This window comes from Myotis yumanensis, unplaced genomic scaffold, assembly GCF_028538775.1.
Source record: "Myotis yumanensis isolate MYYU_CA2020_CCGP unplaced genomic scaffold, mMyoYum1.0.hap1 SCAF_5, whole genome shotgun sequence".
Taxonomy (NCBI): domain Eukaryota; kingdom Metazoa; phylum Chordata; class Mammalia; order Chiroptera; family Vespertilionidae; genus Myotis; species Myotis yumanensis.
The window spans coordinates 60,195,246-60,219,040 of record NW_027223756.1 but is presented as its reverse complement, the minus strand read 5'-3'; the positions used below and the strand labels follow the sequence as shown (position 1 = coordinate 60,219,040).

Sequence of the window (23,795 nt, the reverse complement as noted above, 5' to 3'; positions counted from 1 at the left end):
CCTATGGGTCGTGACCCCTTTGGCGGTGGAACAACCCTTTCACAGGGGTTGCCTAAGACCATCCTGCATATCAGATATTTACATTATGATTCATAACAGTAGCAACATTACAGTTATGAAGTAGCAACGAAAATAATTTGATGGTTGGGTCACAACATGAGGAACTGTATTTAAAGGGCCAGAAGGTTGAGAACCACTGACTAAGGGCTCTTCTAACACCCTTTGGGTAGTCCCCATCCTACTCTACACCTAGTCATTTATTTGTTTTCTTCACTGGGTTCTTGAGAATAAGAACTGTGTCCCCTTCACACCCAATACTATTTATTTATTGCATAGTATAGTGCTTGGCACATAGCTGACTCTCATAGAGAGTAGTTAAATGAATAAATGAAGATACTGTCTAAACTGGGTGATTACTGTGATTCAAATAGTTCTGAATCCTTCATTTCCTGCATGATTTATTTTTTTAAATATATATTTTATTGATTTTTTACAGAGAGGAAGGGAGAGGGACAGAGAGTTAGAAACATCGATGAGAGAGAAACAATGATCAGCTGCCTCCTGCACAATCCCTACTGGGGATGTGCCCACAACCAAGGTACATGCCCTTGACCGGAATCGAACCTGGGACCCTTCAGTCCCCAGGCTGACGCTCTATCCACTGAGCCAAACCAGCCAGGGCCCTGCATGATTTATTTACCCCTATTTTGTTCCTTGATAACAGAGAGTTCTGGAGGCTCAAACCATAACTCAACAATGTGCAACTCTGGATACCACACAATTCATTCATTGGGCAGTAAAATAACTAGAATGGTGAATTACTAAAGAATTTGCGCTAGGCTAACAATTGTCATGTTATATTATGTAACTGTCTGTCAAATATTTATATGAACAAAACATTTTCTATGAAGTGGCATAGAAGACTGGAAACATTTAGAACTCTGGATTCCTGCCATGCCACTCCCCTGATCTTTCTGAACCTCCATTTCTCCATCTTTGTAATGAGAACAAAATTAGTTATTTTCAGAGTTACCATAAAGTTTTGAGATATATGTCTAAACATTTCAGCATAGGATAAGCATTAAAAATACTATTGCTATATGTTACTTATTGAGTTTTGAGTATAAATTTGTTTATATTAATTGAGCTTTTTAAAACATATTTTTATTGATTTCAGTGAGGAAGGAAGAGGAAGAGAGCGATAGAAACATCAATAATGAGAGAGAATCATTGATTGGCTGCTTCCTGCATGCCCCACACTGGGAAGTGAGCCTGATACCCAGGCATGTGCCCTGACTTGGAATTGAACCATGACCTTCTGGTTCATAAGTCAAAGATCAACCACTGAGCCATGCCAAGTGGGCAATTATTGAGTTTTGAGACATAAATTTATCTGAGAACTCTGTTTTGCTTATCTTTTGAATTAGAAGACTGTTATATGGAAATAGCTCTGGAATCTTCAGGAGTCTGATTCCACCCTGACGGAATGTTCTACTTATTTCCAGGTACAATTTTTATTCTGAGGTGAAAATAAGCTGACAGATTTTAACTCAATCAATCCTACCTGTTCCCTTTCCTTAAAACATAACAACACTCCTACCAAAACAAGGACAAAAAAATCTTTGCCATCTGTGTCATTTGTGAGTGGAGAGAAATAATGTTCCTCAATTTTACCTGTACACAGGAGGCCTCTCCTACTTGGGTATACACCACTCTGCTCATTGGTCCTCAGATAATGAAATTAGGATACTTAAAATCCAATGTGTTCTAAACATGATACAGATAGTCGAACTAAACAACTATTGAGAATTCAGCATCTTTCCTAGGAGCTCACAATTTAACTTATATCTAAGTTAAACAGACACACATGACACAGTTTGATAAAAAGCAGCGTGAAGATGATCTTATGATTTACTCCCTAGAGGAAAAGATCTCTGCTAATGAGGGGCATTTTTAGCTGAATTATTACTATTGTGAATAATCATGTTTTGACATTGTTCAGTAAATATACAATTAAAGTTAATGTGCTACTTTAAGCTGCACAGATAATGTAATCTTTCTTCATGATGTGATGTTTGAAGCACTAAATCTCCCCTTTTGCATTCTCCAATTCAGTCTGTTTCCATAACAACCACTAGGATATATTTTTAATGATTTTTCTTTTTTTAAAAAAATCAAAGCTCTTGAAGGCAAAATGTCTTTTATTTAATTTCCCTCATTTATTTTATAGTTATTCTAATAAAAATTTAGATTTTATTCACTATTGCCTTTGGCAGTACTTAGTAAAGGCTTTGTAATAGCTATTAAAAACAATAGCTGATAAATGATCAAATAGGAAAGAATTAAAAGGAAGAAAATGAGTTTTAAAAGAATCCTGCAAATTCTATCTGCCCTAATGTAACTTATTTTCAGAGTGAATGAAATCCATTATACAATAAACAACTGGCCATCTTGCTCAGAACTAAAAAAAATAAGGGTGAGACAGTTGAAAATAAGTCAATAGGTTTAATGAAAAACTTAATATACTCAAACTCCGCTTTCTATTTTATATTTGATTTCTAAGAGAGGTTATGTTTGTGGGGCAATACCAACCCATTTTCTATAGGCAGATATATGATTTCCTTTAGCCTGGTAAGACCAACAGTAGACAATGGGAATAACTGGAGATTGAGGAAAATGACTCCAATAAATATCAATTGGTAAACGGAATTTCTTAATAAGGACAAATTTATGTTTTATTGTCTTATACATTAAGAAAACTATCTTTAATATTTTTAATGCTTTCCAAAGGCAGAATTTTATTACAACAGAATGTACTTTTAAAAATCATAATCTTAGTTTCTAAAACTTTAACTCTGCATTTTGATGATAGAAATCATCTGAGGATTGTTTGATTTTTAAAATGAGTTCTTCCATTTTTTAAGGCATCTGGCATTTCTAATAAGAAGAGGGGATTTAATATATGAGATATTGTACTTCATAGACTTTACAAACAAAAAGCAATCTCATTTTTGGTTAGTCAATGCTCTCTGCTCAAACTGTTTATCCATTCCACAAATTGTATTAAGTTCCCCTTATATTCCAAACACCAGAGATATAGAGGTAAATAATCCAGATCTTCCCTTTTTCATCTTATCTCCTAGTGCAAAAAAAGGGGAAATAAACCAACATGCATTCATAACTCTATAAATATTTTCAGATAAATTATTAAGAAATTACATTTACCAGTTGATATTTACTGAAGTCTATGAAAAAAAAGATGAGTCTATGAAAAAAGGAAAACCAGAATTGTCACAAAGAGTGAATGGGTGCAATATTAGGGACAAATCTAGTTAAGGTTGTTATGGTAGATATGCCAAGTCTGCATGAAAAAGCTGGCTATAAAAAGATCTAGGGAAAGAAAGTTTTAGGCTCATAATATACATCGATTAATAATACATATATATTCCTCATACCCAAGCCCTTAATTTATAATAGACATCTCTCCATATTACTAATTTATGAAGCAGATTACTTTCTTCCTCAGTCTTATTTATCAACATCTATGCGCAAAGATAGTTGAGTTGGATCAAATTTTATGGTCATTTATCTAAAGAATGTAATTATCTACTCCAATTTGGTGATTAAACATTACATATTAAATTCAATATACCACACTCGAATAAATTCAAGGCAAATAACTTAGAACATTTTATCAATTTTTAGTAGAAAATACTCAACCTACTAAACTTGGATATGGCTATTTCCAAAAGCAAATGATACCCACTGTGACTGGTTTTGACAAGTTTTGGCAAGGAATGAGAAAAGAGGTGCTATACACATCTGTCTATAGCAAAAGATCTAACTGACTTACTTCCTTTTAGGTTTTCATCAAATTCTGCTCTTCTATGATATTGTTGTTTTTCTAAATGTTAAGATCTCTTGTAATCAATTAAAGTTATACAAATTCTATTCATTTATTCATTTATCTTCTGAATAAGAGCCGGGGATATCAATGTTCATTAAATCATAAAAAATGAAATTCTAAAATGTCTCAAGTTTAAGGACTGATTACTACAGGAATGCATTACAGAAATGTCTGAGTGGGCTGCGTTGATATAAATCAAAAGAAATAACAGTACAGCCTGTGAGCAATGAGAACAACAAAGAGCTGATAATGTTATGATTCTTCAATGAAAATATACAATCTATCACATGTTTCTAAACGAAGTCAAAATAAAGCTCATTGTTTTGATTTTTCATAAGCTTGGTAAATATGAAACTTTAACTTTTGACACAACTCTTTCTATATTTAAAACAAAAGATTATGACACAATTAAACATGAAATTTTTTTTGGCTGCTTGTTTACTTATACTTAATTGGATTGTGTATAGAGGTACTTTGTCCAGTAGCTTCACGTTGGATTTTTTTAATGTGTATTATCACAAGTTATATCTTTTTGCTAGAGAGAGTTTACAGTAAATTGAAAAAATCTTGGAATTTAAAATCAGATAGGAATAAGGATCACTAATTCACCCTTAAATTAGAAGACTGTTACTAGTTACTCGGGAGAGTTATTTAACTTTTGACTTATAGTATTTTCATTTGTAGTATGCAAAGATCAGTATCACTTCTCATATGGGTGTGGTATATAAATAACCTAGAAATCAGAAGACCTGGGTTCGTATGATTTGGAGTAAATTACCTAAATTACCAGGGGTGGGAAATGTCCGGCCCTCAGGTCGTACATGCCTGTAAAATCATTTGGTATGGCCCTGCCAAGGCATTAGGGGTGAGTTAATTAAATATTTGACCAAATATATCAGGCTAATTTTTAAGTAGATAATTTGAATGGCCCTAGAATGATGTTATAAATATCCAAATAGCCCTTGGCAGAAGCAAACATTCCCCACCTCTGACCTCAACTCTTAACAACATCTCTATTTCATTACCATTTAAATTTAATTGAATTTTAACTAAATTTGTATCGTATACATCTCAGCCTGGTTGTGAGCCATAACAAAACAATAGACATAGAGATTGCTTTGAAACTTATAAAGCTTTATACGTACGTATCTTATTACAAATCATTTTTCATTTGAGTTTCATTCATACGCACCACATACTTCTTGAAAGCTGTCTTATCCAATCTCGCCCCTGCAGTCTTGCAGAGCAGCAAGCACCTCAACCCAGACCATGTATATAGAAGGATGGAAACATAAATACAAGCTTGGAAATGGCAAATCACCTCAATAAACAGTCAGTGACGCAACGTAGTCTATTTATAACCCCAAAGAATCACTATTGATTATAAGAAAGCAATTTTCTCTGGAGTTGTTGCTGACTACCTAAAATGACATTTTGATTCCCCTATTCCGACTCCCTGAGATTTTTTCAACTCTATTCCTCAGAAAACCTTCCACCTTCCTATTTCTGATTCTCATAATCTCCTTTGCTCTCATTTTAAGTTTAATATTAAAGCTCTGATTTAATTTAGGAAATTGCTTAAGGGTATAGTGGTATAAGGTGATTTGTTTTGGTTCTTAACATGTCAACCTGTGTTACAATACATTGCAAAGAGATGTTTTTTCCCTTACTTGTCATCCAAGGGGCTTCCCTGCCCCTTAGGTTACAATTGTGAAGATGATAGCTCAATAAGCATGATCTCCCAAAACCCTCAATGTTTTCATTAAATCTGAAAAATTGCCAGCTAAATAAATACTTTCTGGATTTCAAAATTGGTATTAGCTTATAAATAAAAAAGTCAGTTTATTGAGGATGCAATGGTGAAAATGGCTATATTTATGTGTCATTCAGTGCAGAGTAGATAATAACCTAACAGACACACATACTCATGAGATTATTTAAAAAGGCCCCATTTGTCCTCATGCCACGCTATACTGTATTATTATCTTATTTATAATCTTGTATTGGGCCAAATGTATATAATTCAAATAATGACTGTTTTTCCCCCCAACCTCAGAGAGACACAATTGCTTGGATTGTCAGAATCCCAGCTTCACCAATGATTACCTAAGTTACTTTGGGCAGGTTTTTAAATTTCTCTATGCCTCAGTTTCTTTATTTATAAAATAGGGATAATGATCACATCTACCTCATTAGATTCTTTTTATTATTTTATTTTATTGATTTTTTACAGAGAGGAAGGGAGAGGGATAGAGAGTTAGAAACATCGATGAGAGAGAAACATCGATCAGCTGCCTCCTGCACACTCCCTACTGGGTATGTGCCCGCAACCAAGGTACATGCCCTTGACTGGAATCGAACCTGGGACCCTTCAGTCCGCAGGCCGACGCTCTGTCCACTGAGCCAAACCAGTCAGGGCCTTCATTAGATTCTTGTGAGCATTAAAAAAATGAGGATATGTATAAAATACTTGGAAAAGCTCCTGGTACTTAACAATCAGTCATCATCCTAATCCTCCTCTTCCTCCTCTCCCTTGTCTTCTCACCCCCCACCCAACTCCTCCTCCGAATCATCATCTTAAATGGGCTATGATCTGTACAGGAAAACCTCAAATGCTCTGGTTGACAGTGGAGGGGTAACAATAAAAGCATGTGTATTCAAAGTGGAAATGCAGGAAAAAATACTACCTGTCAAAGAAAAAAGGCATCTGTGGTAGAGGCTGGCTAAATGCTCTCAATTTCCATATTATGGACATTCAGGAAGACTATATTTCCCATCATTCTCACAGATACACGGGTATGTCACTGGTTTCCAGTCAATGGCACCAGGGTAGAAGTGATGCACTAACTTTCAAACCTAACAGGTATCTCCAGTGATCACCTGTCATACTCTTTCCCTTATTAGATCCACTCAGAGGCCCCGTATTTCAGATAGTGGCCCCATGAGATGGGAGAAACAGGGTTCCCTGCATTCATTCCTGGAGAGTCAAACGTCCTGTACCAGACTGAGCCGTGAGCAAAAGCAAACCTGTATCACATTAAGTTGTTGAAATTTCTGAGTTTATTTCTTATACCATCCATTCTTAATGTTCACTCTGCTTACTAAGCTAATATCACTCAGCCCTAAATCTATTCTAAATTCTGTTTTAAGATGCTGGCTTCTTCTAAACCCCAAACGGTGGGACATAACACGGATGTAAGTGTTGAGTAACACAGGTCCAATAAAAATGCACATATGAATTGCCCTGGCCAGTGTGGCTCATCCTGTACACCCAAGACTGTGGGTTCGATGCCAGGTCAGTGCACATATTCAACATATCCAGGTGGTGGGGTCAGTCCCTGTGGGGGCAAATTTGGGAGGCAACAGATTGATGTTTCTCTCTCACATTGAAGTTTCTCCCCCTCTCCTTTCCGCTCTCTCTCAAATCAATAAAAACATATCCTCGGGTGAGGATTTAAAAAATTATATTTGAATAAAGTAAGTCAAGGCAAATATGAGCTTTAGAGCTAAAGTATCAAACTCAATAAGACTTAATAAATAATAAGTAACAAAGTTAATTGATAGCTAATAATATTAATGAACTTTGTAAATAAAATTAATAAACTTAAAGTGACTCAAGGTAAATATGAGATTTAGAGCTGAAGTAAAACTTCTCAATTGAACAAAGTATATCATCAGATTAAGTATGCAGTCCTCCTGACTATTTTTTAAGATAATATCATCTTGAGAGAGAAACATGGGAGAAGAGCAAGTCAAGGGCACCCAAAAAAGGACTTGCCTAGGCTCATGACTATCTGGAAGCCAATAGGTCAAAACCTTATAAATATGTCAGAGGGTTGTAGCTGTAAAATACCACAATCTCAGCAATATGAGTCTTAAAATATTTAAGACTTAACACAACTTGGTCCCATAATGTTCCCTTAACAGGAACAATATTAAGGGTATACAACCCTCAACAGGCACTTGAAAATGTGGACAAGGAGAATAGTAGAAAAGAAGAACTTCCCAGGCGGGGCGTAATGGAGGCTGGAGAGGACCATGGATAAGGGAGATGGACAAAGCCTCTTCGAGGACCCTCCCTGACCTCTGGTTTAGGAAGACTTTCCAATGGCTGCCAGTAGGATTTCACCGTTGGTTTTCACATGTACCTCATTCTTTCTCTTCCCCAGCATGAGCGTTTATTGTGGTTTTCCTCTTCCTACTCCTTGTCAGTACATTGGAATGCATGGTCAGAACTGGTGCAAAATACAAATAATTTACTCATAGGGGATTCACTGTGATCATTATTTGATGCGGACAATGAGTAAGCAGAGCTCACAGACTGAAGATTTTAGTTATCTCTCTTGGAATGTAATAAATCTTTGTCAGGAGAGAGTGGAAGTACGACATGAATATTTGGCAACTAGAAAGGTGGACTGTGGTGGAAAGGGGATGCTCATGAGTTCCACCTGCTTTTCCTGGCCACCTAGCTGCCTAACATTCCCCAGCCTCCCTTACAGTTCAGATGGGGCCATGAGACTAGGCTCTGTGCAATGGAAGGATGTCCACACATTCAAGTCTGCTCTCTAATAGTCCATGCACAAGGGCCCATGTGGTCTCTACCCTTTCCTCAGTGAGCTAACAGGCCATGGGCTTAAAAGAAGGCAGTAGCAAAAGATGAAAAGAATCTACATCTTTGAATCATCATTTGACAGTGAAACATCAAAGAGAGCTGCCTAAGGGACATGGGCTATGACATGAGAAAGAAATACTTGATTTGTTGATGTTAAAAAAAAAGAATTTTTCAAGGTTATGTTACAGTGGCTGACGTTTATCCCTCAACACAGCATTAGATTTTGAAAGATTAATTATTAGATTTAATTAAATTGGTAACTTGATGTGTTTTTTTTCTTGATTTTTTTTTTCTATTTGAATGGGAAGAAAATGTCACTCAGGCAGTGAGATAGTGTGGTAAAGTAGAAAAAGCCTTAGCTTAGAAACCTGGCCTCAAGTAAGCCTTTTATCATTTACCAGCTACGTGACACTTGTGGAGTCAATTAATTTCTCTGGGCCACAGTTTTTACATATCTGTAAAATGAAGCTAATATCATGTCACCCAATTATAAGAGAAAGCCAGGCCAAATGTTTGATCAGGATTTTTTATGGTTTTGATCTATGGTTCTCTGAAACAGGAATTAAGCACTAAAGCCACTGTAATGAAAGCGCAGGAGTGATTTTTTTTATTTAAAAATTTTTAGCTACCGCATGATACCTGACAAAGTCCAGCTTTATGAGTAAATATTGTGTAACACGTGTTTCAACAGTGTTAACTCATTCTAAGCAGTCTTATTGGAAATAATAATTTATAGAAGAGTGAGATGAAACAGGGCAGATGATAATTTCAAAGAATTTATGTCCCAGAACTTTATCCAATCGTTCTACATACATGTCTCCAGACGCTCAGCCCTTTTCCCACAAACTAAGAAGATGAAACTTAAGAAAGACTCCCCTTCTATATTTTGTTATCTGAAAGCCTATTCCTTGAGATGTTTTTTTCTTGAGAGCCACTCAACAATGTTTGCAAAAGATCACTATTTCTATGTAAGAGTAATAGAAATTATCAAATGACTCCAAAGTTAAAAACAAACCTAAAATCTTTGCTTATATTTAATTATATGTTTATCAACTAATACGTCAGGCTAATAAAAACACTGGTTTCTTTATGAAATGGTAAAGCAATTAAAATATATTTCATATGTTGAAATAAAACAGAGAGACTAAATGGAATTTTCCTTCTGTAAATCAAAATGAAGAATGTTACAGCAAAAATCTAAACAAAGAGCTTTTAAAAGCTTCTTTTGCTAATGAGTTTTCTTTTCCTAATCACTGGGAAATAATGGCTAACTGAAACTGTGCACTTAAACTTAAAGCTGAAAACTAAACATAAAAAAGTATATTATTGAATTGTCTTCCAATCACTTTTGCAATTATTTAACTCATAATTTTACATAAAATTATAATTTTTGAATCCCCTTTCCAGACATTTTTGGAATATATATTAAGATATACATGATTCTCATTTTACATTGTTTTTGGATAACTCTACTCATTTTGCTCCATTGATTCCATTACACAATAATAGAATATAAAATACAAACTTTAAATATCTCTTTATCATCCCTAACATAATGGAAGGGCAAATAAATAGAAAGAAAAATAAATTGCTAAATATGAATCAAACATGATTATTATATGACATTAAGATATTTCTATTAATATCCATTAACAAAATTGAATCTATAAGAATAAAATACTAGTACAAATGCATATATTACTGTAAACAAAAATAATGTGTACTTAGAGACTCATTCCTCTCCCAATTTCCTTAGCATTCTATTTACATAAAAGCTATTTTGAGGTAAAGTAACTTTTCACTCACCAACGTGGAGGTTTGTGAGGCATCAGCCAAATCCCCTGAGATCTCGGGTGTTCGCGTGTTGTTTGGGATTCTGTGAGGGTTACGGGCTATCGCTTCGCACCAGCCCAGCATTTTCTCCTTCCTCTTATCCCTTTTCAATTTCTGAAATTCTGAAAATAATTTACATTCCCTGAAACAAGTCACGTATTTTTGTTGTCTATTTTTGGAAAATGTACATAATTGAAATTAAATAAGCAATTTAATAAAATACCAATGGAGAACATTTTATTTTAACCAGTGGTTATGGAGAGGAAAAGAAGAATATGGTGATTATTAATAACATCCCAGAGCCACAGGGGAATGAAAACTGTACACATATATTCAAGGAGCCTACTATGTACATCCCAATTTGTGACCCTTCTTGACTGTGGACATTTCTCCCATCAGGTTCTAAGTGTTATTTCCAGGGATCAGTTTATAACATGAAATTCTTAACTTGGGAGCTAAGAACAGAACCAGTTCCCTATACTAGTATATCTCCATATTTCAATGACACCAACATATGACATAGCTTTTCATCTGAATGGCCTACAGATACAGAATAAATTGAACACAGGCCAGTGACAAAGATTACTCATTCTAGCAATGGTATGGTTATCTCCTTCATAAAGTTCTTCCAACTAAAGAAGGATAAATCTTAGTACAAACATGGTAAACTTAGTATATGACATCTATCAAATAATGATTTTTAAAAATTGCCTTATTATCTCACGAGTACAAATATTCCACAAACCTTGCTTTCCAGAACTTCCCATTTGGGGGAATTTTCTTCTTTTGGCTTTGAAAAAGTTATATCAACAATTTCTTTTAACATAATGAAGAAAACATTCTTTCCCTGTAAAGTTTTACAGCCTACTTTTCCACTCCAGCACTCTCAGTAATTAGAAATAGTTTATTGCGGGTCTTTAGTTAAATGCATTACACTGTCAATTAAATATCAAAAATAATGTGGAGTAATTATTTTTCACAGCATAGAAAGCAATTAGCAATCTGGTGGTTTATAACATTTCAGGGATTCAAAATAGCACATTTCATAGCACTAAGAAAAGTAACACAAAGAAAGGTTGCACTAACAGATTGATGAGTTATTACGCTAAATGACAAAATACTCAAGTTAAATGGATCTGAACAATGTAAATAGAGAAGTTATAAAATAGACTTTCATAAAAATTAAGTCTAAGATACTCAGTGGAATGGATTTCTAAATTAGACTGGTAATCTGAGTGAATCATTCATCTGAGGTACAGGGAAATGGTGAGGGAGTTTGAAAACAATTATTTGAATGAGCAACAAATTATTAATGCTTGCCCTTTCAAACACATTGCTTAAGATTTTATTGAAAATTCATATCTATGTTCTACAAAATCTGCATATCCAACTAATTTGCACTCCACGGAAAGTAAATATTTCTGCGTTCCCCGACACAATATCTTGGTTACTCATCAACTTTAAATTACATTTCTTGAAGTGTGCTAAGAGTAAATAAAAATTAGTATCTTTATTCAAAGGCAAGAAGTGGAATGAAACATAAGGACCAAAACAATTTAATCAAGTATAAACAAATGTTCCAATGTAAGTCATTTGGATTTTTTTGTGTGAAAAGTTTAACTCTATATAATTAAATACACTTTAATAGTTATAATAAAATGTTGAATTCATGCATGAAAAAAAAGCATAATAAAGTGACCCACAAAATGATATTGTCATTACCCATTCTGGGATATGTTTTTAAAGGCTGCCAATTTCTTATGCCCCATTCTGTTTCTGAAATTAAATAAAACAGTTTAATTTCATTTGCAGCATGCTTTTGTGGTGATGGTGGTGGCCATAGCTATGTTCCTCCTAATTCAGTCAACATTAATCCATAAGTATTTGTTGAGCCCCTATTATACTATAGGTACTAAAGAAGGCACAGAAGAGTCACAAGATGAGAGTTACTTTCATTTTGGATATGAGTTCAATTCAGTGCAATATTCTAGAGAATTTCAAAATCCAAGCATAATTCAGATTTTTCTGACTCTCTAAATTTTGGATTTGTAAACTTATTTGTTTAACTCCAAGGTGACTTCCGGCTCATCTTGACCTTAGATGTCTTCCCTGAAGTTGGCTTGTGCAAAGCATCCTTTTGGACCATTTTGTTGAACCGCTATCAACATGTCATCATGACAAGAGTATTACACTTTTTATTATAATTGCTAAAGGAGTATAATATAATGTCAACTGCATTCTAGTTTTGTTTTGCATGTGACAATTATTATCTTAATCCTAGAATGATTTGGTAAGCTATGTAATTCAACAAGATAAATACATACTATTTTTACTTAAACACTGTGTTTATGATAATCACTGAATGCTTACTGTGGACACTATACTGCTCTCTGTTGTGTCAAAACAGGAAAGATACATGATAAAATGTGATGGCTTACATTGAACTGGGATCTATTCATGGGAACATTTACAAAGAAAGTTGAATTTTTTTAAATATATTACTTTATTGATTTCAGAGAGGAAAGGAGAAGGAGAGAGATAGAAACATCAATGATGAGAGAGAATCATTGATCGGCTGCCTCCCGCACGTCCCCACTGGGGATCGAGCCCGCAACCCAGGCATGTGCCCTTGGCCGGAACCGAACCTGGGACCCTTCAGTCCGCAGGCTGACGCCCTATCCACTGAGCCAAGCCGGCTAGGGCGAAAGTTGAATTTTTGAAATGACAAGAGGAATCTAACTACAGCCTTTATTTCAACCTTTTACTATTTGAATGAAGATATATGAGAATATAGAAACTGCCTATGACGGTTATAAAGCTTCTGTTAGAGTCACCGAAGAAGGAAGAGAGAAATTTTGTATAACAACTTGCTCTGCATAACATGCACCAACGACTTCACCATTTACCTTAGAATCAAAGAATTATAAGCGGAAGAAACCAATGTTCAAATGGCCTCCAAAGAAGCAGCAAGGGTGTAGGCAAATTGAAAGGGAGAGAGAGAGGTGGGGGGAAAGCGAGAGCCACTTCCTGTGGGTAAGTAATAGTTGCTCAAGACAATATCTTATTTTCTGTTATTACAAAACACTAGAGTTTAGGTCACATTTCAAAGGAATCTTTTTTTTGCACCATTGATGATAAAGTAGAGATTTAGAAATAGTTTAGGTGATTTGAGATAACTGAAGGGTTAATAATGTCAATTATTGAGCCTCTGCAGACCAGCATTCTTCCTACACAGGTCTGGAGGACTCATCATAATCTTAGGGGTAAGAATGTACTGCCAGTCAGCAGAGTAGGCAAATTAGGAGCATTAGCAATTAACCCTAAAGCACTTTAAACTGTAAGTATCATCAGTATTATATCAGAATAGGAAAGTGGTCATTAAGCATTCATGTTAATTGCTATCTAACCATTGAACCAAGCTAATATGAGATACAGCAATGAGCAACTTACTTAATGATCACAGGAAATTGAGATTTAACTAAGCTTAATTTTTAATATGCTACTTCAAGCAGATATTTAATTTAATAAAATAGGAGTACAGTGCATTCTCTGTGAACTAAATTGACAACATTAAAATTAGGAAGAAAAAAATTGCAAGGCAATTGGGTATATCTCATGGAAAATTATTTACTTTTAATTCAAGGAATTGTTTACTGAAGACTTCCTTTGTGCCAGACACTGTGCTTGTAACTATTGGCTCAGGTGTTAAATCCTGAGCTCAGGCATAAGAGGGGAAACTGACAAGCAGATCCACCAACTTTTGATAGTGCGCTAAGTTCTGCGAAAACTTTGAGAAAAGGCATCTGACTTAGCATCAACTGAAGGACAAGGTTGATTTTGGATGTCTCTCCAAAGAAAATAAAATTATAAATAATTTACATGAGAATTACAATTATTGCTATGCCAAAGGAGGCTGCTACTACCAGCTGTGTACACAACTCCAGGGGGCATCATGCACAGGGTAATCAATATAAATAGCATTGGGCTCCAAGGGCTGCTCTTAATAAAGAACACTGTGTGAATGGTATGCCTGGAGTTGGGCAACCCTGCAGAAAGAAAGCCTAAGTGAAGCTCATTACACTTACTTTACCGAACCCAAGCCTAATGTAATTTAATCTTAAAATAAGAACTTTTTTCCCCACAGAAAAAAATGCTCTTGCCTGCCTCTACCTTGCCTCCCCACCTCCTCAACTCTTTCCTTCCTAAAGTTTGCCCACTCCTTGTCATAGCCAGTAGAGTTAGAGGTCTGGCCAAATGCTGTCCCTCTTCACCATACACATACCTGAGAAAGTCCCCACCACCTCTACTCCTATAGATAATTATTCTCAAATTTAAGTCTTCAGTATAGTCTTTGTCTAAAAATGTGAAAGGACTTTTCACTTGCAAACTTGAGACATTCGGCTATATATTTCTTTAGCTTAGAGTCATTAAGAAACATGTTTCAAATATTGAACACTGCCTTCCCCGAGAATAACATTGAAGTTCAATCTCCATTATGAAAGAAACAACTTGTAAATAAGGGAAAGGAAGGGACAGTTAGAAATATGCTTCCCTTGTTCATTTAACTGCATATTTCTGAAAATTAATATTTGTTCCTTGGCGGGGTGTGCATGTGTGTGCCTGTGTGCATGTGTGTGTGTGCATGTGTGCGAAAGTTCCAAAAAGTACTTTCTAGATGCTTAGAAAACTATAACATGCATGCCTAAAACTCAGACAAACTCTACTCTGGAATCCTGTGTGGTTGTTTTAAAGTACTCACACACAGCTATGAATTGTTCTTGAAGACTTGGAGTCTTAAGAACCACCAAGGACTGCCTACTGGGATGAATTTTGAAAGTCTTTAGACCAGATAGTCTTTGGATAAGGTAATGATATTTCGTAAATTCACAAGATGAAAATGTGTATTGGGCTTTCTAATTTCTATGCGTAGGATGTGAGGTTTCTCAAAAGGAAAGAGAGGTTCATAGTTTTATTCTACAATGTGGAACACTAACTGACATAGAGCCCAATAAATAATTGTTGATAATAAGATGCATGATGAGATAAAGAAGAGCTCTTCTTCTTTGAGTAAAGTTAGGAAATGGGGAGAAGCATAAGGTGACTCATAGTGAAGGTTTAAATTCTTAAGTGCCTTTGCTTGGACTATAGGAGAAATTTATTTAGTATGTAGTTTTCTTTTAAAAAATTCTCCCTCTACCTTGCAATTCGTTTTAGAGGCATCAGTCTTTCTGTGAAGTTACTCTAGCCCAGTGGTCGGCAAACCGCGGCTCGCGAGCCACATGCGGCTCTTTGGCCACTTGAGTGTGGCTCTTCCACAAAATACCATGTGCAGGCGCGCACGTACAGTACAATTGAAACTTCGTGGCCCACGCGCAGAAGTCGGTTTTCGGAAAGGAGATAGATGAAACAAGTATGAATGGGAGAGTTGGAATGTACCTCAATCAGATTGAGGACGTTTTTAGCAAAGGCCAGCTTAGGAGAACCCTAATTAAGTTAATAACAACAATGTACCTACCTATATAGTTTAAGTTTAAAAAAGTTGGCTCTCAAAATAAATTACAATCGTTGTACTGTTGATATTTGGCTCTGTTGACTAATGAGTTTGCCGACCACTGCTCTAGCCTGATAGGAGGGCTGATAATGAATAAAGAAATGCACAATGGAAGGAAGTGGGGCTCCATTCCCTCCTCTGTGGAGGCAGTGCAGAGAGGAAAGTTTTTTGAAAAGAAGGTTTTGGTAGCAAAAGGAGTCACAACTCTAAAGACTGTTAGAAATAGGAGGAAGGGGCAGTTTCCAGGTGGGCAACTTTGGGAAAAATATAAGAACTGTGACTCTCCCAGTTTTTATAAATTAAGGGAAGTGACTCAGCAGATGAAGAGAAAATCGCACACAAACACCCACACGAGCAATGAGCTGTTCTTTAGAGATGATCATAAAGCTTTTTCATGAAATTGATGGTACTAGCTCAACCCTCAGCACATATGTTGGAGCAATCTCTTAGACATAAAAATAAATGAGGGCCTTCCAGCTTAAGCTCTTCCATGCAAAGAGTTTGGAAATCATCACTCTCATCCTTACAAGAGAGATAAAGCCAAAGAAACTTAAAAATCAATGATTTTGCTTGGAACCATCAGAGAGGGAGGTTGTAGAACTAACCACTACCCCAAAATATGCAGAGACAAGTGAATAAAGAGAAGCATGACAATTTCAGAATACGTGGGGAGAAGCTGTAGCAATTCTTATGTATTATTGAAGGGACCATGTGGACTGGCTTGAGAATGAGGGCTTCCTAGAAGCTGTATTCTTAGTGCAGGCCCATTGCTTTCCTGGAAACTTACTTAGATCTCATGATGAATATCTGAGGAAGATACCACCATGGCATTCGTAAGAAGAAGGGAAGAGTAACCATCATGAAGAATAACAAAGACCTATTCTTTGGGGCAGATATCTTAGCAGAATCATATTAATCTACCTGGAAAAAGGACATTTCTCCTACTCCAGGCTTTTCTAGCTTTCCTGCCTCATCTAAAGTGGGTAGAAAAGCTAAGAAACATTTGTGAAGGCCACAGCCCAGGAACACAGGCCCATTACAAAACTTAGATTTAATCAAAATTACAAAATATTTCTGCTGTGCTGTACCTTACCACCATACCAACAGGGCTTCAGAATGATAATAACAGATGATAACTGAAATAACTGCAGACACAAACTCTCTTTAAGGAAGTGTACGTAGGGAAGCTCAACACCAATAGGAAAAGCACAAGAACACAATGATTTGAAGCAACTGGTATCTATAGCAAGCAAACATTAAATACAGCCCAATTTCTAGCCAGAATAACATAGAAAATGTGTCTTATTACGTATGTCATATGTGTCTTTCAATAGAACAATTAGAAAGCATATTAAAATCAATTAAAAAATAATCTGAAGAGACAAAAAAAAGCATCAGAACCAGATTCAGATAGGACACAGATATTGGAATTATCAGATAAGCATTTGAGATACCTATAATTCATATATGAAGGGCTGTAATAGAAAAGTAGACACCATTCAAGACATGATATGTAAAGGAAGCAGAGAGAAGGGAACTCTGAGAAAGAATAAAGAAGAAATGCTAGAAATAAAAACACTGTAATAGAAATAGACTGCTGTTGATGGGCTCATCAGTTGACTGGTCATGCCCCCCAAAAAGTATACTGGACATGCCCCCAAAATAGAATAGAAACTTCTCAACTGAAATGAAAAGAGAACAGAAAATGAAAAGAAAAAAAAAAGAGCAGGACATCCAAGAATTGTGAGATTATTTCAAAAGATGTAACATATACATAGCTAGAAGAAAAAGATAAACAAAGCATAAAATATATTTGCAGGACACAAGGTTAATATATAAAAGTCAATTGACTTCCTGTATATTATCAATGGAAAATTGAAATTAGAAAAAACAATACCAGTTTCAATAAAAAAAAGAAATATTTAGATATAACAAATAAGTAGAGTGTTTACATGGAACACTATAATATTTTTGATTTTAAAAATCAGAGAAAATCTAAATAAATGCAGACTTATTCTGTGTCATGAGCGGGAAAACTCAATGGTGTTAAGACATCAATTCTTTCTAACTTGAGCTCAAATGCAAGCACTATATCAGTCAAAATTCCAGTAATTCATTTTGTAGATATTGACCACGATTATTCTAAAGTTTATACAGAAAGGAAAAATACCTAGAATAGCAAAAATAATAGTAAAGAAGTATAAAGCTGGAGAACTCACAACCTAGTTTCAAAACTTAATATAAAGTTACAGTGATCAAGTCAGTGAGGTATTGGCAAAAGAATAAACATATGAAACAATGGAACTCTATACAGAGTCCAAAAATATAATTATAATCAACTCATTATTAGCAAAGGGCAAAGGCAATTCAATGACAAAAGATATTCTTTTCAAGGAGTGGTTCTGGAAGAGCTGCACATTCACATGTAAAAAAAATCAAATCTATACACAAAGCTGACACCATCAACAAAAATTAATTCAAAATGTATTAGAAACTTAATTTAAATGCAAAACTATAAAACTTCTGGAAGAAAACAAATGAGAAAGTACGGGTGACTCTAGGCTTAGCAATGAAGTGTTAAATACTACAATAAAATCACAATCCATGAAAACAAAAGTTGATGAGTTTGAATTTATTAAATTCTTAATTCTACTCTTTAAAAGACTCTCAACAGAACGAAAATTTAAGCCAAAGGCTAGGAAATAATTTGGAAAATGCATATTAGACAAAGGACTGGTATCTAAAATATACTAAGAACTCTTAAAACTAAAAATAAATACAAGAAAAAATGGGCAAATGGATCTAAACAGACACCTCACCAAGATGATATACAGATGGCAAATAAGCATATGAAAGATACCATCATATGTCATTAGGGAATTGCAAATTAAAACAAAGAGATACCACTACACTTATTAGCATGGCTCAAACCCAACAAACTGATAACACCAGATGCTAGCAAAGATGTGAAGCAACAGGAACTTTCATAAGTTGCTGATGGGAATGGAAAACAGTACACCACTTCGGAAAACAATTTGGTACTTTCTTGCAAAAGTAAACATGGTCCCACTATATAATTCAGCAATTGTACTTGTAGCTATTAACCCAACTAATTTAAGAACTGTTTCCACAAAAATCTGTACACTAATATTTATTCTAAGTTTATTTGGAATTGCTAAAAACTGGAAGTAACCAACATATACCCCTCAATAGGTGAATGGATAAACAAATTATGGTACGTCCAAATAATGAAATTATTCAGAAATAAAACAAAATGAGTTATTAAGCCATAAAAGAATAGATGAATCTTAAATGAATATTTCTATGTTAAGCCACAGACTGAGCAGTGCTACTTTATGCATGATTCCAATTATATGATATTCTGGAAAAAGCAAAACTATAGCAATAGTAAAATGATCAGTGACAGGGCAGTGAAACAGTAAGGTACTATAATAGTAGATACATTAGATTACACATTTTTGAAAATCTATAGAACTTCACAGCTCAAATCATAAACTTTAAAATATATGCAAATTAAAACATATCATTGAAGAGGTTGGGAAATCCCAAGATGGAATGTGAAAAACACAATCTAAATATATTACAAATATATAAAACAACCTCATGGAAGAGTATGAGGGGAAATGTGTTGACCTAAATAACTTTAGAAATGAGTTGAGCCTGTAAGATGAAAGAAAAAAAAAGTTGAACATAGGCATTATACTCTAGTACAAAATTGTTTCCCATGGAAGTAAGGGTTAAAAATTTGGATACAGCTACACACTTGTACTGGAACAATTAAGGAAGTAGTTAGCATATAGCGAGGGCCAGGTTTCTCATTGTTGGAGTGGGAGGTTACAGATAAGCAAGGGGAAAAGGCACATGACACATGGTATTGGAGATGGAGACATCAGAATAAACTTATGATTAGCTTAAATAGATACATATGGTTACATATAGAAATATTTATAAATATGTGTATTTACACAAATATATATTGCCTTCCTCTATCTGTTGAGAAGGCCTAGAAGCAATGATACCTAGAAGCAATGACCATACCTAGGGCCCAGGAAACACAATCCAGAATGAGTGGGAGTTGGTTTCTAATACCATTCTCCAGAAAAAGGAACCGGGTCGGGACAGGAAGTATACAGGATGAACCTACAGTGTCAGAAAGTAAGGAAATGTTGAGAAACAAAACAAAACAAACATGAGTATGGGAATATGCCAAAGGGACACAGGAGCCAAACCAATTAACTCTCATAACCAGAGCTGAAATCATTTGAGCAACAAAATAAAGTAGTACCAGATTATAACCCAGAGCATAAGATAAATGTCCATGCATTCATACCAATATAAATAAATGATTGAATAAAGAAATAAATGGAGAATAATACCAAGACCCTCACGCAGAATTCTAAATAACTTATGTAGATAGTTCATCCTCAAAGTCTGAGAAGCATAATTCTTTATATTATTGCAGACTATATAGAGTAACTTGGTCCCCAAAAGTACAATAAGGAAAGATAAAAAAAGATAACTTTACAGTGGAAAAACCCGATAAACCCACCGTAGTTAGGTTATTAAGATTGACATCAACAGTGATAAATCATGTTGATAGTATGGATCCTTTTAAGATGTGATAAAAATGGTACCTTACATCTGGTGTCTTCCATCTCAAAACCCATAACTCAAGTTTAACAATGAGAAAAATACTCACAAAAATCTCAATAGAGGAACATTCTACAAAATATCTGACCAATAATGCTCAAAACTGTCAAGGCCACCAAAAAAGGCAAGTCTGAGAAATTCAAGATGAGTTTCTTAGCCAAGACGAGCCTAAGGAGACATGAGGATTAAATGTAGATATATCTTGAATGTGAGGCTGGGGAAAATGACACTGAGTAAAAATGAAGGAATCTAAATAAAGTACAGACTTTAGTTAATTTTAATATATTAGTACTAGAGGCCCGGTGCACGAGATTCATGCACGGGGTGGGGGGGGTGGGGGGGGTGTTCCTCAGCCTGGCCTGCATCCTCTCTCAGTCCAGGAGCCCTCAGGGGATGTCCAACTGATGGCTTAGGCCCTCTCCTGCCACTGCCACTGCACTTGCCAGCTGTGAGCCCAGCTTCTGGCTGAGCAGCGCACCAACCACCAGGGGGCAGCTCCTGCATTGAGCATCTGCCCTCTGGTGGTCAGTGTGTGTCATAGCAATCGGTCATTCTGCTGTTAGGTGGATTTGCATATTAGTCTTTTATTACTGTAGATTGGTTCATTACTGGTAACAAATGTACCATACTAATGTAAGATGTTAATAATAGGGGAAACTGGGTACAGAGTATATGGGAACTCTCTGTTCCCAAATTCTCTTTAAGTCTAAAACTATTATAAAATAAAATGGCTTATTATAAAAAATAAAATGTGGATTCTGTTTTTCAGGTCTGTAAAAACTGCATGTTATTAAAATATATAATTCTAATCAATAGCTAGTTCAAAAGTGCACATATTTAAAGGCTAATGATTTAATTACTCTAACAAATTGTTCTAAATTATATGGTTCAGGCACTCATTACAGAGAAAGATTGTAGATGAAGTCAGAAATTTTGACTAGAGTTATTTTTACCTTCTGTAGAGAAATAAATAGCCACAAAAGACTGGCAGAAGAATATGTATTACTTGTTTGGGATTCAAAAGTGACCAAACTGATTTTCCTCTCAGTTTTAAACAAAATAATCACCACTGGGCTAAAAAATAAGGTAACTACTACCCCGTCTCTCTTAGAAACAAAAGAATTTAGTGAAAGAGTGAAATTCATAGACATCAAAGCAATGCCTTTGAAGAAAACATTTTGCTATGTACATCAGACATGCCCTCAAGAATTCTGTTTACCAAGGACATGAACCTATGTGTCAGTAGGGAATTAAGAAAAACAAGCTAGGGTTTCTTGAGTAGCTTATGAACACACCTAAAAGTGTTTTAAATATGGGGTTCCAACTTTTTCCAGTGTGAAAGCATCTTGTATCATAAAAAGTTTTTCAAGCCATTGACTAAACACTAAGTATATTTTAAATATAAATTTATTGAGAAAATGCAGTGCAATGTGGATGTAAAATGCAGTTCTGATTGTAATAACTTTGTAATTCAGGCTGGGTTTTATGTGTCACATCTTGAAAGTCATTAGGATGTCTACATGCTCTGCTTAAAACTTTTACATATAGCCGTAGCTGGTTTGGCTCAGTGGCTAGAGCATCGGACTGCAGACTGAAAGGTCCCAGGTTCGATTCCAGTCAAGGGCATGTACCTTGGTTGCGGGCACATCCCCAGTAGAGGGTGTGCAGGAGGCAGCTGATCGATGTTTCTCTCTCATCAATGTTTCTAACTCTCTATCCTTCTCCCTTCCTCTCTGTAAAAAAATCAATAAAATATATTTTTAAAAAAACTTTTACATATATAGTTTTTACCACCCACATTGAGCCTGAAAATATGGCTCCAAGGAAGACTGGTTTCCTCCCTCTCTCTCGCTCTCTGAGCTGATTTCAACATGACTGTGTCACTGATTACTCAGGGAACGTTTCTGAAAGGCACAGGGATTTGTAACAGACAAATGTGACTGAACATTTCATAGCAAATATTTTAAACACCTTTCATTGTCCCACTTAAAACTATAAGAGCTGGTTTACTTCGTTATGTAATACAGATGTGAAATTCTGATAGCTAACATATGTAAAATGTATGCAAATGTGGAATACAGACTTGCCTAAACTTTGAGATTTTATGGGGGGCCTTTTATCATTTATATGAATGTAGTTTCTTTCTGTAAGTTTTCTTTCTTTTTGATAAAACAATTTATATACAACTTTCCCTCTGTCTTGTCAATGCTAAGGGAGTATGGACCACAATTCTTTTCCTTTCTTATATTACCAGCTGAAATTTCTACTAAATTTCTAATAATCAATGAGAGCTGTTTATATTTTTGACATTGTAACTCTTCTAAAAGGGCTATGTTTACCTCTTCATGTTGGCCTATAGTGAAATCAAAGTCAATTAACAATATAATTTAATATTTTCTAATGTTCCTAGTATATATTTTACATTTTAAGTGTAATCCTGAGTATTTTGTAAATGTTTGGACATTGGACATCATCAACCATTGATCTTCATCTGTTTTGCCTATTTTTAAACCAATGTTCCAAATATATTTTTTGTGATTCACTTTAACTTCCTTTGCAGGTAATAAATGGTACATTCACATTAATATATTTTAATTGCAAGTACATACCAAGAATCAGTAAACTCTTAGTCTTCACTCATAATGAATCTCCCTCTTCTCTCTCCAGCTAGTCTCCAATTGTGATACTTATATATAATGGAGGGGAAAGAAGATATAGTTCTAACAGTTTATTGTTTAAATTTGCCATCTGATTTAAGTATTTAAATAGCTAGTAAAAATCATAAGTTTTATAACAAAATATTGTAATACTAAATATATGGAAGCCTATTTGTGAATTTCCTTTCACATATGAAGTTAAGAGGGTGACTGATTGGTTGCCTCCTCATGCACTTCCACATGCAACCCAGGTATGTGCCCTTGACTTGGAATAGAACCCAGGACCCTTTTGTATGCAGAACAACGCTCTAACCACTGAACCACTGGCCAGAGCAGAATTTATGTATTTTTAATATTAAAATGTTTATGTCTGACCTAATCAGAACTACATTGCTACAGCAAAAACAGGTTGAATGTTGTATTGTATATTTAATCTCCTATTACCATGGACACTTGACCTCATGAATAATTCAGTGACTACCAAGATTTTTCTTTTTATAACACACTTATTTGCTGTGAACTATTTGCCATTCCCAGAACTTACTTTGTCCAAATTCCAAAAAT

The 23,795-nt window shown here is 35.1% G+C and overlaps 1 protein-coding gene across 2 annotated transcripts in view; it reads right to left on the bottom strand.

The window, feature by feature from the left end:
* The window catches only part of MARCHF1 (membrane associated ring-CH-type finger 1), a 367,501-nt gene that overhangs the window by 246,273 nt on the left and 97,433 nt on the right, over positions 1-23,795 (bottom strand). The window contains exon 2 of one of the 2 annotated variants that reach the window (XM_070415365.1): positions 10,326-10,474. In XM_070415365.1, coding sequence (XP_070271466.1) covers positions 10,326-10,436 — 111 coding nt within the window. In that variant the 5' untranslated portion in view covers positions 10,437-10,474. Of the gene's footprint in view, positions 1-10,325; positions 10,475-23,795 lie in introns of those variants that run through there. The other variant, XM_070415366.1, reaches the window with a different exon arrangement.